At 32.6% G+C, this 13,621-nt stretch overlaps 2 protein-coding genes across 3 annotated transcripts; one reads left to right on the forward strand and one right to left on the reverse strand.

The window, feature by feature from the left end:
- Positions 1-318: 318 nt before the first annotated feature.
- LOC107895106 (tetratricopeptide repeat domain-containing protein PYG7, chloroplastic) lies at positions 319-7,057 on the forward strand. Of its 2 annotated transcripts, XM_016820337.2 has the most exons (6): positions 319-695; positions 1,483-1,569; positions 3,066-3,117; positions 4,626-4,918; positions 5,141-5,287; positions 6,674-7,057. In XM_016820337.2, the coding sequence occupies exons 1-6, from the start codon at positions 555-557 to the stop codon at positions 6,953-6,955; spliced, it is 1,002 nt and encodes a 333-aa protein (XP_016675826.1). In that variant the 5' UTR covers positions 319-554; the 3' UTR covers positions 6,956-7,057. The 2 variants fall into 2 exon arrangements, with proteins under 2 accessions (XP_016675826.1, XP_016675827.1); XM_016820338.2 differs by lacking the exon at positions 319-695 and having other exon boundaries at positions 3,062-3,117.
- A 2,229-nt stretch (positions 7,058-9,286) lies between these two features.
- Positions 9,287-12,748, reverse strand: LOC107895105 (sucrose transport protein SUC8). Its single transcript, XM_016820336.2, has 4 exons — positions 11,393-12,748; positions 10,399-10,462; positions 9,797-9,840; positions 9,287-9,634 (listed from the first exon to the last, which is right to left on the reverse strand). Exons 1-4 carry the CDS (start codon positions 12,608-12,610, stop codon positions 9,458-9,460), a joined length of 1,503 nt encoding a protein of 500 aa, XP_016675825.1. The 5' UTR covers positions 12,611-12,748; the 3' UTR covers positions 9,287-9,457.
- Between the last annotated feature and the right edge of the window lie 873 nt (positions 12,749-13,621).

Genomic DNA, 13,621 nt, shown 5'->3' on the forward strand with positions numbered 1-13,621 from the left:
AAGGAAAAATATGTAAAACAATCTAGTCAAAAAAATTAAACACCAGTCAAAAGGGTCTTGAGAGTGCAACATGTAGTGGTGTACGAGTGGCTAGCGTTCCCATGTTAGCAAAATCTTAATGTCGTTAGACTCAGGTACCAAGTTAGTGGGTGACAAAAAAAGGTTAGGTACCAATCTGAAAAAAAAACATAAATACTTAATTGTACTTAATAGGAGATGCCTACAATATTAAATTTTGAAAGTTGATAAATTAAGTAGAAAAACTTTATATTTAGGAGATCAAAATTTATACAAATGTATAGTTGGGTGAGTGTAATTGTAGTTTACCAAAAAAATGAATAGTAAAAAGACGAAGCTGGGTTTTGCCTTGGAACAACAAACGCGGTCTTATCTTGTGATATTTTATTATTTTTAACAATGATGGGTAAGCTTTATCTTCAACCACTAACAAACTCGGCAGCTGATGCTTCTGCAGTGAGTTTCTTAGACAGAAAATCAGTGAAAACAGAGAGTGACTTCCTTTGATGTTCGAACTTTGAAGACAAAAAAAAAAAATGCTTCTCCAAACTACAATCTCATCTCGGCCTTTATATCAACGGCATGCGTGCTTCTCAGCAACCCACCAGCTTCCTCTTTATTACTCTTTCCTCGCATCTGCTTCTCTCAACTTCACCCGCAAAAACCTCTTCTTCCAGGTCAAAAAGCTCTTCCCTTAACTATTTCTTCTACTATATTTTGTTATAATTCAAATATACCAATTATCAAGTATTTTGTTAAATTTGACTGTTCTTGGCTCATTCGAAAGCTGCCTAGCCCTGGCTCACGTATGCTATATGGCTATAACTGTAACTAATCTCGCTTTCTTTGCCTCTCCTAAATTTATGCCAATTCTGATTGATGCAATTGTACATTTTAAGTTTGGAATATGATTTTATGATATAGTAAACAAAAAGGTTTTTCTTTTTTTTTAAAAAAAAAAACTAAAAAGAAAGGGTAGATGCAAAATTTCCGTGCAGATAAAACATGACAAGGTGTTTTCAATTCTTTGTTGTTTTTTTGGTTAAGAAAAAAAATTCTCGGGGAAATAATTAGTAGCAAAGTAATCAAGCTAATGTGCATGTTTGATTGCTTCAATTGGTAAAATTATATTGTGAGGTAAATGAGATTATAAAAATGTCTACATTAAAGAGTAGTAGAAATTTCTCAAAATTGTGAAATTATCATGTTAGTTAAAGAAATTGTTACATGGACTCCGAGCGTCAGGTATAGGTATGCGTCCAGCACGGACTTGTTTAATTTTTTTCTAAGTTTCTCCATGTATTTGAGGAGTCTCTAGAGGCATTTTTTTTTTAATATGTGCCGAACACAAGTGTCAACAACATAGATTACAAAATTTTGCTAAAGGAAGGTCAAAAAACAAGATTTACATGTTTCTTTTAGCTTTATAAAGAACACTGGATAATGCTGCACTCAATTCTCCAGGCCATTGTTCGGTGCTCTCGTGAACCAGCTTTGAAAAACACAGGGGCAGGCAATGGAGTGAATGACACTAAATTTCTCAACCTACAGGTAAGTGTTTTGTTCTCTCTTAGTTTCAAGAAAAATTGCAACATTGATCGTAGGAAAATTTTCCATTCTATATTCTTGGTTTAATTTAGTCATTCAACATGCTTAACTCTGTTATTGACTTGGTCGGCCCCTTCTTTTCACCTCTATTGTGTTTATCCAACTGATCTTCTGAAAATAGATTTGATTATTGGTTTTTCTTTAACCACCTTGACTTTTATAATTTCTACTTGCAGATAAAGCCATCTAACCTAACAAAGCTAATGTTTATAGGGTTAGAATTTTTTTCGCTACAAGGACTGGTTATACAAGTATAAGTCTAAAGCTATAGTAATTATCTGTTCCCCTTGAATAAGATTTGATATTGAATTTTAGTTTAACTTTGTTACTCTACCAAATTCCTCAAAAGTTGATAGTTACTGGTTAGGTAATCTTGTATTTTATTTCATGTTTCCTTGAAGTTTAGTTCCTTTGAACTATTTTACTTGGTGATATTGAACTTTATATATTTGTCCAAACAAATGTAGCAAGCATGTTCTTAGTTTTTGATCCTATGTTATATAAGTGGAATGATTTTTTTTTTTTATGAAAATTATGAAATATACCAGTAAAACTAATAGAGGTCAATTGTACTTCCACTCTACATGTATAGATTACAATTATCTTTATTCTAAGGTTATTTAAGAAATAAATAATGCCCTTACTGTTAGGAGGAGTAATGTTGGTAAACTGGAATGATGAGCATTCATCCCTATTTTATTTGCAAGAGATTTCATTTTTTGTCAACGTCATTAGATTTTGGATTCTATCCTCATTAAATTTAGCTCTGGTTTCTAATACTTTATCAGTAAAATAAGGGTTAAAGTTGAAGAATTTAGGATTTCTCTTTTAATAACTAATTTTGGACTTAAGTTTCAAGAAATGAACTTATCTTAATCTATTGCCTTGAGATCAAAATTTGGTTGAAAGATTCAAAGTTAATGCTGTCTTTCTCAGAAGCCATGCATTCAATGGCACATAGCTTCCACCAATGTGGCATGGTGGTGGAGAGGTGGGATGTCAAATGTATTCAAGAGAATTCTAGATAGAAAGAGACTTTTAACTACATAGTCATCAATGCTATTATGCTGTTTTTGAGTACTGAAAGTTTTAGTCCTAAACCTGAAGATATTGGAGTTAAAAGAAATTAAGTTAAATGGTTGCATGTGGTTTTCATTAAAAGAGACCTAAATCGTGCTGTGTTATAAACGCAAAAAAAGGGTAGTATTATTTGGCTTGTACAATGCAGCTTCTTCAGTTTCCATCCGTGCCTACTCTATATCATGCTGCTGTGTATATAAAATTTACATTTTTGTTACATAAGAAAAGTGCATGTTTAAATTTTTTTATCAGGCTTTATTTTAGGGAATGGAGATTGATAAATAATTCTCTACTAGCCCTAACAAAGCTTTCTGTTAATTTTTCTTTTCCCTTTTCCAATTGATTGCGGATAAAGGCAGATGTTTCAAAAGGGAATGGCAGCAAAATCTTTTACGTCATCACGCTTTGATGGTAATTTCCGTTCTCTTTGCTCCACTTTTTAGCATCAAGGTTGTTTAGCTGCTTATCATCAGTGCGTGAAGAACTTACATGTCATAAAGTGGGAAAGTACAGCTGATATATGGAAAGTTGCACTCTTCATGCCGTGTTTCCTTGTATATCTAATACATTGAGGATGCATGTATCCTCCCCTTCTAACATTTAGCCATATATTTTTACAATTCTTTTTGTTTTAACCCAGCTGATAATACAAAACATCATTTTTCTAAAATTTTGTTTGTATTGCATATCAGTTGAAGAAACATTCATTTGCTCCCAGCCAAGTCTCTCTCCATATCTTTTCCAATTTTCCTGTATAAGAAATCGGTCTCCAGATTTTCAAACTACCATTACTTTTATGCTCTTAACTTTCATAGCCCTTCTATGCCACGACAAAGCCAATTAAGTGCTCAATACTTGGGGTCTGTAAAATTCAGAAGAAAAAAGAAATTCCAAGACCACAAGGCCAAACATTCTCATAACATTTTTGTATTTGATTGTAATATTGATAATTCCACAATGTTACATTTCATAGGAATTTAAGTGGTTTAATATTATGTTTATTGCTTAATTAGAGTTTGCAATGAAGCAGCTGTGTGCAATCACTTGTTAAACATTATTTTGACGCAGACCTTTTATGTGGTTATTTGATAGAGCATCATATTTCTCTTAATATTATACTGATTAATATTCCTTATAAATAGTACTTATTCAAAATTGTCATGAAGCTGAACAATTCATTCTTGTGGAGTTTGCTTGAGTTTTGGGTTAAATAACTTAATATACAAGATGCATTGATGGTAAAACAGCATCAAGTTTGAGTATAGTCATGCACTTATAGACTTGTATTCTGACTTTCTAAATTTGCCTTACTTATAGTTGCCGTATTTTCAAAGCATCTTAAATAACTGAATGTGATGCACACAGCAAAATTAGTAATTGGCTAACATTCGATAAGCTCATACTTTGTGAATAATATAGGCGGTTATATTTACAAAGACTATCATTTCCAACTAGTGTAATGAGCAGTGAAAGTTCTAAGGTGTTTTTTCCTTATACTTTTGAGCATTTTTTGACACTAGGATCCTTTTAAACATAACTTGAAGGACAAAGAATATAATCACTAGCCTCTAGACTGTGATCATGGACTTTTTGACAAGTTGGAATCGAAAACACTTATGCAGACAATTTACTTTACTGCAATGATTAATGCAGTAATTAGTGGTAACATAAATTAGACCTGTAAACTTAAGTAGTCTTATGTTGCAGAAACTTACTTTTAGCGCATAATCTATTCTGTCTTTCCTATTGTTTAACTCAATGGCTATATTTGATAATTAAATCCGTCTGATTCTCACTCAAGGTTTTGACCAAAATAGTACTTCGGTCAAGGCTAAGAGACTTCAATTTTTTTCCACTTTATGCTAAGATTCCACCATAATTGCTTGCATTAAATAATCGGTGTTACCATTTTGTTGCAGAATCCTTGAAGAATCATCTAGCTATGGTTGATGACTTAAATGTGAAGAAGCCATTGAGTGTGGTGTCTGCTTTCCTCTTTGGTCAAGCATTGCGGTTGATTTCTGCCCAACTAGCAAACGCAAGTGAAATTACTAGCGGAGATGCCGTTTACGAGATTGGAGAGTTATTTGAGTTAGGAATCCAGCTATCTTATCTACTTTTACTATTAGGTTTACTTGGGGTTGGGACCTTCTTTGTAATCCGTCAAGTACTTGTACGGAGAGAACTTGACCTTTCTGCCAAAGAATTGCAGGTAAGAAACTATTTTCCCATGCAAAAAAATGCTAATTAAATTGCTCTGAGATTTTGTCTATTTTACTTTTCTTAATGTCTATGATGATTTAATCAAGTTACTGTAACCAAATGAAAAGAAAAATGGGGAAAGACTTCCAACTCTTTGTTCTTAGCTTTACAATGAATGTCGACTGCTCTTTTCCGCTTACATTACTCCTGAATATGATTATTTTAATTTCAGGAGCAAGTCAGAAGTGGAGATGCCAGTGCAACAGAGCTTTTTGAGCTAGGTGCCGTTATGTTGAGAAGGAAATTTTACCCAGCTGCAAATAAATTTTTGCTTCAGGCAATCGAAAAATGGGATGGAGATGATCAAGATCTTGCCCAGGTATGAGATCATTTGGATCTTCCATATCTTACAAGCAGAAGCATTTTGTTTTATTTTATAAATTCTACTTTACAGAATGTGATTCGTATGTCCTGCCTTGCTGTTACAATCAATTATGTCAACCATTTTTTGCATGAACTTTACTGCTTTTAAGCATCACATATGAGTTTGCTAAGGAGATTCATTTGGATGATTGTGTTGAAAACTATTATCGACCATTAACGTAGAATCATCCATTGATTAAGTATTCTTCTTCTATGAGTCATAAATCACGCAATAAGCAGTGCAATTTGTCTGCTTTGTGGTTTTAGTCAGAGGGCATACAAAAATGTGGTGATTTCTGAAAGTTTCCAAGAGAGCTTTTAATAAAACTGTTCTATATTATTAACTAAAGAACTGAACTTAAATAGAGAAAACAGTCCTAATTCTAAATGAGAAAATAGTTCCCTTATTCTAATAAACTACTAAAACATAAGGGAAAATAGTTCCTTTTTTCTAATAAACTACTAAAAAATAAAATAAAAATATTCCTAGAATAAAATTTATCTTCCTAAATAAGATTTATCTACCTAAATAAATTTAAAATATATACACATTTCAACAATTTCTAGCATGAAATGACTAAGAATCAAATCGACAGAACATTAGTGAGAGAAACCTGGATCTAACAGGAATTATAGCTGTCTAATTCTGAAATTGCATGATATGAACTATTTATGAAACAAAATGATAAGTGGTAGCCTTTCTTTCTATCAATAAGTACAGTCTTGAAACTGCATTAGCAAGAGTTGGCCTTTGGTTTTTCGTACGCATTAGGTCAAACTCAGAAAGGGGATTAAATCATGGATTTTGACCGCCAACTGGACAAATGGAAGCCACTACCATGTGCATTGATAGAATTTGTTATGTTGAATTTTCCCTTCAGTTTTGTGTTCTTGATGTTCATGAGTCTGGTTATTCATTTGCTGGTATTTTTTCTTTTTGCACTCATTGATTGGTTACAATAATGAATAGAACTTGTCTAGTTATTATGATAATCCAGATATATTTCGATTTTCAGTCCGTAGTGTTTTGGATTAAGTTAGTTCTAGTTCTAGTTGCTCAGACATATGATATTTGTCATTTGTACTGCACTCGTAAACTCAAAAAAGTTATTATGACACCGACACATAGCAGTATGTTGGGCATCTATTTTTGGTTTCACTCTGAAGCATGTGTTGTGAAGGTTACCTATATGTGGTAAGTACCTAACTTAAACAAATACATAAATAAGGATACACAATACTTTTTTCGGGTCATCTTGATTTCGTACTTTCTTCTTGGTATCCTGATTGGTGCTCTGTAAACATGAAACTAACCTTAAGTATTTTCCGAACCATTGCATAGGTTTACAATGCCCTTGGTGTCAGTTACGTTCGGGATGGGAAGCTTGAGAAAGGAATCAATCAATTTGAAACTGCTGTGAAGATTCAACCAGGATATGTCACAGCTTGGAACAATCTTGGCGATGCATATGAGAAGAAAAAAGACTACAAGTCTGCACTGAAAGCATTTGAAGAAGTATTGCTTTTCGATCCTAATAATAAGATAGCACGCCCAAGGCGAGACGCATTGAAGGATCGTGTAGAAATGTACAAAGGAGTTCCTATCAAATCAAAAGACAGATGATTTTGTGAGGTTGCTGCATGTTTGGATATGAATTTTGGACAAGTGACTAAAGGTTGGTTCAAACAATTTAACACCCAGAAAAGGAATTATGACAGTTCTTTATATTACTGTTTTGATACAATCTCTATACCTCTATCTTCTCATACCGAAGATTCCTATCACCTACCTTGGCCATCTGAAATACCAGAACAGACGGCCATGGACAGATCTTTCGAAAGCATTGCCCTTCCAAGCTCAACTAACCAGCCGTTGGGAATATCTTTCCTCAAAAATGGCCTAAATGAGCTTAACTCCCTTCAAAACCACAATAGAAAAACCAAACATTTGTATTATTTCAGACGGTATAAGACAACCCAGAAAAGAAAATAGATTTTATATATAGCCACATTGTCACCGGCTTTGTGAGTGTGTCATGGCTTGGACTTTAACAAAGCAAATGTGGGGTGTTAAGCAGAGAATTCACTTCAATTTGTTGGTCTGTATCAACTTGAACCTCCAAAGTTGAAAGTACTGAAGAATTCTCCAAGGGATTAAAGTTGGAAAGTAATTCACGCGAGATAAGGAAAACTCAACTCAATGTTGAATGATACAATCAAGGTAGGAGGCTTTATAGTTGAATACTCTCAAATTAACAATACAAATTAATTTACATCAACAGCTAATACTTAAATTTATCTATAAGTTTAAGGAAATTTAAACTTTATATCTATATCTTTTAGAATTCAAATAAACATAATAGCTAAAATTTACTGGAGTGTTTATTAGGTTACTAGACTTACAGATCCACTTCTAAAATGCTCTAACAATTAGGTAATTCCTAGTGAGTTAAGTAACATAATTTACTTAAATGAACGCCTTCTGTTGTTATATGCGCCTCGGTCTTGATCCTTTGAGCGCATTCAATATCATTATCCACCATTTGTTCTAGAGACGCCTTCGTTATGTTTTTGAAATGAAATTGGTTTATCTGACCTCAATTGATTTCCAACCAGCCTCACTATCTGGTAATCTCTTCTTTCAAACAAACTCCCAAACTATAATTCTACCTCTATTCAACTCCATGTGCCATAGGAATGATCTTAGATCAAATATCAACATTTTTTGAATATCCAAATCTACGAATGCAAATCTGCCTAAAAATTTGAATCTATTTATTATCCGCAAATTATCCTGATATTACTATGTATATATGAATCCAAATTAAATATTACCATCCATTGGATATCCAAATAAAAAAAAACAATTTCAAATTTTTCAAACATTTTTCGATTTCCAAATCTACAAAAATATGAATTTCAATCCACTAAAATTCTTTTTATATATAAAACATAAAAACTATAAGCATTTGATAACCACTGGATTCGAATATCTGAATATACATCCGTTATTTGTATAAAAAATGTAGATTTGGATAATGAATATTAGAGATATCTATTCGCATCTGTAGTGAATAATAATTTTAAAATATGAATCCAAATATTATATAAATCCACAATACCTAAATTTGGAAAAAATAGATTGAATATTTGTAAATATCCAAATTCGCAATCTGAATTGTCATCCCTTGAGTATTGACAACAACTTCAGTTTGTAGGCCTTTATCTACTCTTCTTGAAACTTTGAAAGGACCCTTATATCAATGGTGAGCTTTAGTAAATCAACAAGCTACTACAATCCGTTGTGTGTAACCTGCATCCAATATTTTTGGCAAATCACAATGTAATTGAGATGTACCTCCTTCTGTTTGAAACTCTTCCAAGTTCCAATGGCAATGCCATTATGCTTTTCATCATTGCATTTACGTCCGATTTCAACAACGAGCCACGTTGCTGTGGCTAACAATATTACTTCCTAAGAACTTTGTTATCAGGTACTTGTATTGCCTTTAGTGGTGTATCAGAAATTTAAGATATTACATTATATGAATACATAATATGTTTATGATGAGTTTGCTCTATTTTAGCTCGCAAGATGTTTATTATGCATTAGTTAATAGTTTCTTTCAAACTTGTAGTTAATATGGGCAGAATTTGGAGGCAAGTATATATATTTGGAAGAAATGCTTTTGCAATTGCCAAATGTATATTGAAACTGGTTTAGAGAGAATAAAAATTATTTGGAATAGTTAAAAAATACTATTAGATTATTATTGAATTAAAATAACCTTATTTTTTATTTATTAAATAGTTTAGATAAAAGAATTGTAACACTTATTATAAATTTCTCTCTCTATATATATTCAAGATATAAAGATTTAGAAGCAAAATTTTATTTTGATATATTTTGAAATTTTAATTTGCAGCATATCTAGAAAGGAGTAAAGCATAGTGCTACAATCAAAATATAAATATCGCCATAAAACTTAAGATCCAAGGAAGGCTAATGCCACATTCAAGAACTTACATCAGTCAGTAATTAAGAAATTCTGACAAGAGAGTAGATCCCAGAAAATTAAAGAAAAAAGGAAACAATATAGTATCTCACTTTCTTCCATGACAGTGGTCAATGGGCTCCAGCCATTCCGGTTGAGTTGAGAGAGAGTTGTGTTTTGGGATTGGGAAGTGCAAATATTGCCAATAAAGCACTAATGGCAGCCAAAATAGACCCCAATACAAAGGCTGGTAAGTTTCCGCCACCAAATGCTGCATCTATCGGTCCACTAATCACTGATATAATCATCTGTCACATTTCCCAATTCAACACCCTTTTTATTTTATGAATCTATTTTTAGTTGAAACAACTATATCATTCATCTTTTTTCTTAACACCAAAACGTTATAATTATTGTTTGAAATTCAATGTAAAATGAGCAGAGCAGAGGCAAAGAAGTTGATGTTTTACCTGTGGGATAACTATAGACAAGTTTAGTACTCCCAAAGACAGACCTACAATTTTTGGATCACCATCAAATTTAGTAGGTAGAATACATGTAACATTATTCAATTTAATTAAAATGGTAATTACATATTCTTAGCGTATAGTTTAAAAAATAGTCATGTGGTCCCTTTCTCTCTGGTAAATGTACCATAGAAGTTTTTATAGTAAGAATCGAATTGTATTTTGGTTTTTCTATTCAAAAAAAATTTTATTTTTTGTAAATTAAATCAAAGAGCAAATTATTCTTTTCTTTTAAAAAATTCATCTCTTTGTATTGTTAAAAACTGGTGTAGTTGATAGAATAACCAGACAGTGAAGCGTGACATGCCACATGTACCCTCTACTAACATATAAAGACTAATTTTTAACAGTAAAAATGGATAAAAAATTAATAAAAAGATTAATTTACTCTTTAATTTAACGTATAAAAATTAATTAATTTATTTTTTAAATATAAAAATCAAAATATCATTTATAAGATATTTCATAATACTTTTACTTGTGTGTAAAAAGCTAGTATAAGCATTAAGCATAGCCACTACATCATTAACACCACTGTAACATACCTTGACCGCCACCTTCTTCAGAGCAATAGATGGATGCCAATGCGAATGGAATGCTAAATGTTACCTGCATCAAACATCATTATATTTATTGATTATTTTACAATTTCGTGCTTATGGATCTAACCTTGGATAATTATTTTCATGTCCAAACTCAACTCTAAATTAAAAATATTAATTTTTACCAATCATGATTGTTAAAATTGATTTCAAAAATATTACTAATAAAAGGGTATAAAGCTTATGGTTTAAGAAAAAAAAGGGTCTAGTTTAGGTTAGCTAAATGATAAACTCTAAACCTTACTTACCTAACCTTCTATCATTCCATTTAAAAAAGGAATGGGTCTCTTGAAGAATTGGGTATTATTGTGAAGGCAACAATTTTCCTAAAACTTTTATAATCTTTAGCCAACCAAATTTGTATCACTTTTTTTTTTTAACTTTGAACCTGCATCATTTGATATATAAGAAAAAAAAATTAAAGTGTGATGCAAATTCAATTTAATTATATTTCAATAAGCCTCTACATTTTACCTTCAACAAAACATTGAGCCTCCAAAAATTTTAGATGTAAATCTTTCTTATATCCATAAATTTTCCTAAAATTGTACTATCACATGAATTTTTTTTTGTTTTTATCATAATTAATAGTATCTTAACATTCTTGAAATTTATTTCAACTTGTATTAATATTTTTTTAAAATATTTTATAAATATAATTTGTTGTGTATTTGTCATGTTTTAAGTATATACCATTAATGTGTGTTAATTTAAAAGCCCAAATAAATTATAGAAAATGATCCAAAGAAGTCTGAAAATTACTTAAAAACCAACAGGCGATGATTATGAAGAAAAATTATTTTGATGGTGAAGGTGTGTCCGTGATTTAATAGTGAATCACGGAGGGTGACTTAAACCTTTTTCCATTACGTAGCATCACACATTTATGAAAGAGCTGGAGATTAAGTGTGAAGAAAGGTAAAAAAGGAAAACTAACCGCAAGTGGAATACCCAACAACCCAAACAAAGCCAAGGCAGAGGTTTTGATTCTGGTTGGTGGAGGGGTCAAGATTTGTGGTCCATGTTCACCCCTCCATGCCTCCGCCACCTTGGTGATCCACACCGTCCCCGCCAAGCATGCTGCCAATATCAAGTTCACCACCCCCCACATGTTCTTCACTCCACCTATCAACCGGCTCACAGGCTCTAACCCCAACGACGCGAACGCCAACACTATGGAGTTTATCATTAGACCCAACGCACCCGCACGCACTCCCTCGTCGTACAATTTTTGTTGGCTTGCACTCCCCTTCACTTTCCCTCCGTATACTTCCGCCCCCATCCAGTCAGTGTCGTACAACAAGAATGGAAACCATGCCATCCAATTAAGGCATGTCACCAGAAGCAAGATCCACATTGGTTTTTTCAGGGTCTTGAATGCCATCACTAACTCCGCAAAGAAAGGCCGCCCCGATGACCTTCCTTCGTTGTCCTCTTCGTCTCCAGCTTCCTTTCTTGTTATTGGTGTCTCTTTCACGGTGGTAATGGCGGTTATTGTGATAGACAGGAGGAAAACAATGTCAATTATGAAACAAGTTTTGAGGTTTGCACAGTAAACATCACAGGCGGTTGTTTGTGTGAAGGGTAGGAGCTTGTGGAGATCTGAGAAGGAACCAGCTGCATAACCTAAAACGTTGCCAACAGCCATGAAAAACGAGAACCACGCATTGGCGATCCTCATTCTTTTATGATCATTCGACGAAAGGTCAGCCAAGAAAGCGCGGCATGGACCTTGTAACATGTTGTTAGCCACATCGAGGATCCAAAAACCTGTAACGAAGATGGCAACGGCCCTAGGCTTTGTGGGATTTTGCAGTGAATCACCAGATCGGTGACCGATGTCTTTGGCGAAGCCAATCATGAAAACAGCGACGGCAACGAAACAAGCTCCAACAGCAATGAAGGGTCGGCGACGACCGATGCGAGAGGTACAACGGTCACTGCTGTAGCCTACAATGGGTTGAACGACGAGGCCGGAGATGGGACCACAAAGCCAAATGAAAGCAGCCCAGACGTGAGGAACACCAAGGGTTTGGACATAAGGGGTTAGAAGAGAAAGTTGCAGAGCCCATCCGAATTGGATCCCGGCGGCAATGGCTGAAATCACCACAATATTCCATAGCGGGATCGGGGTTACGGTTTGACCTGTCTCCATGGCGCTCTTATCATACAGATAAAAAAGAATAACAAGAAACTGATGATTGATGGAAAAGTGCAATCAGCATATATGGTGTATATATGTCTTGATGGTGTGAAGTGTGAGTGAATCATAAATAAGATGATATTTATATAGGGCACAAGAAATTATATATGGTTAAAAATAGTTAATAACTTTTAAAATAAATTTGAGTGTGTACAAGTATATACTATTTGTGGATTCAATATATGGATAAAGCTTGGTTGTAACGAATCCAAGTAAGTTGCCCAATTGATGGAATCTCATAATTACATCTTTCCTATTTTGGCTTTTTTTTTTTTTTTTTTTGCTTTGGGTGAATGGAACTTATTTAATTTTAAATTAAAGATTTGAGACTTGCGTCGAGGTTAAATGTTTATTCAATTATTATTATTATTATTATTATTATAACCTTCTATTTTGATTTTGGTAAGAAATTCAGAAGTAGATGGGAGGGAATTAATAAAAATAATTTTGAAGGTAAAATTTTCAAGTATTATATTTAATTTGTTTCTACCGCCAAAAAAGCTAAATTCAATTGGTGTCATTTCCATTGAAATCGTATAAGAATTTTGTATTAGGATTAATATTATATTTGGATGAAGTATAGAAATGTTGATTAAATTATTATTCGTGTTGTATTTTTTATTAAATTTTGGGATTAATTTTAAAATTATATATATTTTGATTTAATATGTAATTATATATATAAGTTTTAATTTGGTGCAATTATACATATAAAACTTTAATTATAGTTTTAATATATATTTAAAACTTTAATTTTGATTTGATCATGCGAATTTAAAGAAATAAATACATTAAATTTTTTTTATATTGGATAAATATAATTATTTATATATACAATATATAAACATAAAATGATGTTATATCAATAATTGTGTTAATAATTTACAAAATTGGGTCAAATCAAAATTTCATGTGTAAAATTGCACAAATCAAAGTTCATATATGCAATTGCATATTAAACCA

This window comes from Gossypium hirsutum, chromosome A13, assembly GCF_007990345.1.
Source record: "Gossypium hirsutum isolate 1008001.06 chromosome A13, Gossypium_hirsutum_v2.1, whole genome shotgun sequence".
Lineage (NCBI taxonomy): Eukaryota > Viridiplantae > Streptophyta > Magnoliopsida > Malvales > Malvaceae > Gossypium > Gossypium hirsutum.

Coding starts and splice junctions, on each gene's coding strand:
- LOC107895105 (XM_016820336.2), bottom strand. CDS start 12,610: ATGGAGACAGGTCAAACCGTAACCCCGATCCCGCTATGGAATATTGTG. Junction 10,463..11,392: donor TGTTGGGTATTCCACTTGCG/GTTAGTTTTCCT, acceptor TGTTTGATGCAG/GTAACATTTAGCATTCCATT. Junction 9,635..9,796: donor TGTCTATAGTTATCCCACAG/GTAAAACATCAA, acceptor GAAATGTGACAG/ATGATTATATCAGTGATTAG.
- LOC107895106 (XM_016820337.2), top strand. CDS start 555: ATGCTTCTCCAAACTACAATCTCATCTCGGCCTTTATATCAACGGCAT. Junction 1,570..3,065: donor CTAAATTTCTCAACCTACAG/GTAAGTGTTTTG, acceptor GGATAAAGGCAG/ATGTTTCAAAAGGGAATGGC. Junction 3,118..4,625: donor TACGTCATCACGCTTTGATG/GTAATTTCCGTT, acceptor ATTTTGTTGCAG/AATCCTTGAAGAATCATCTA.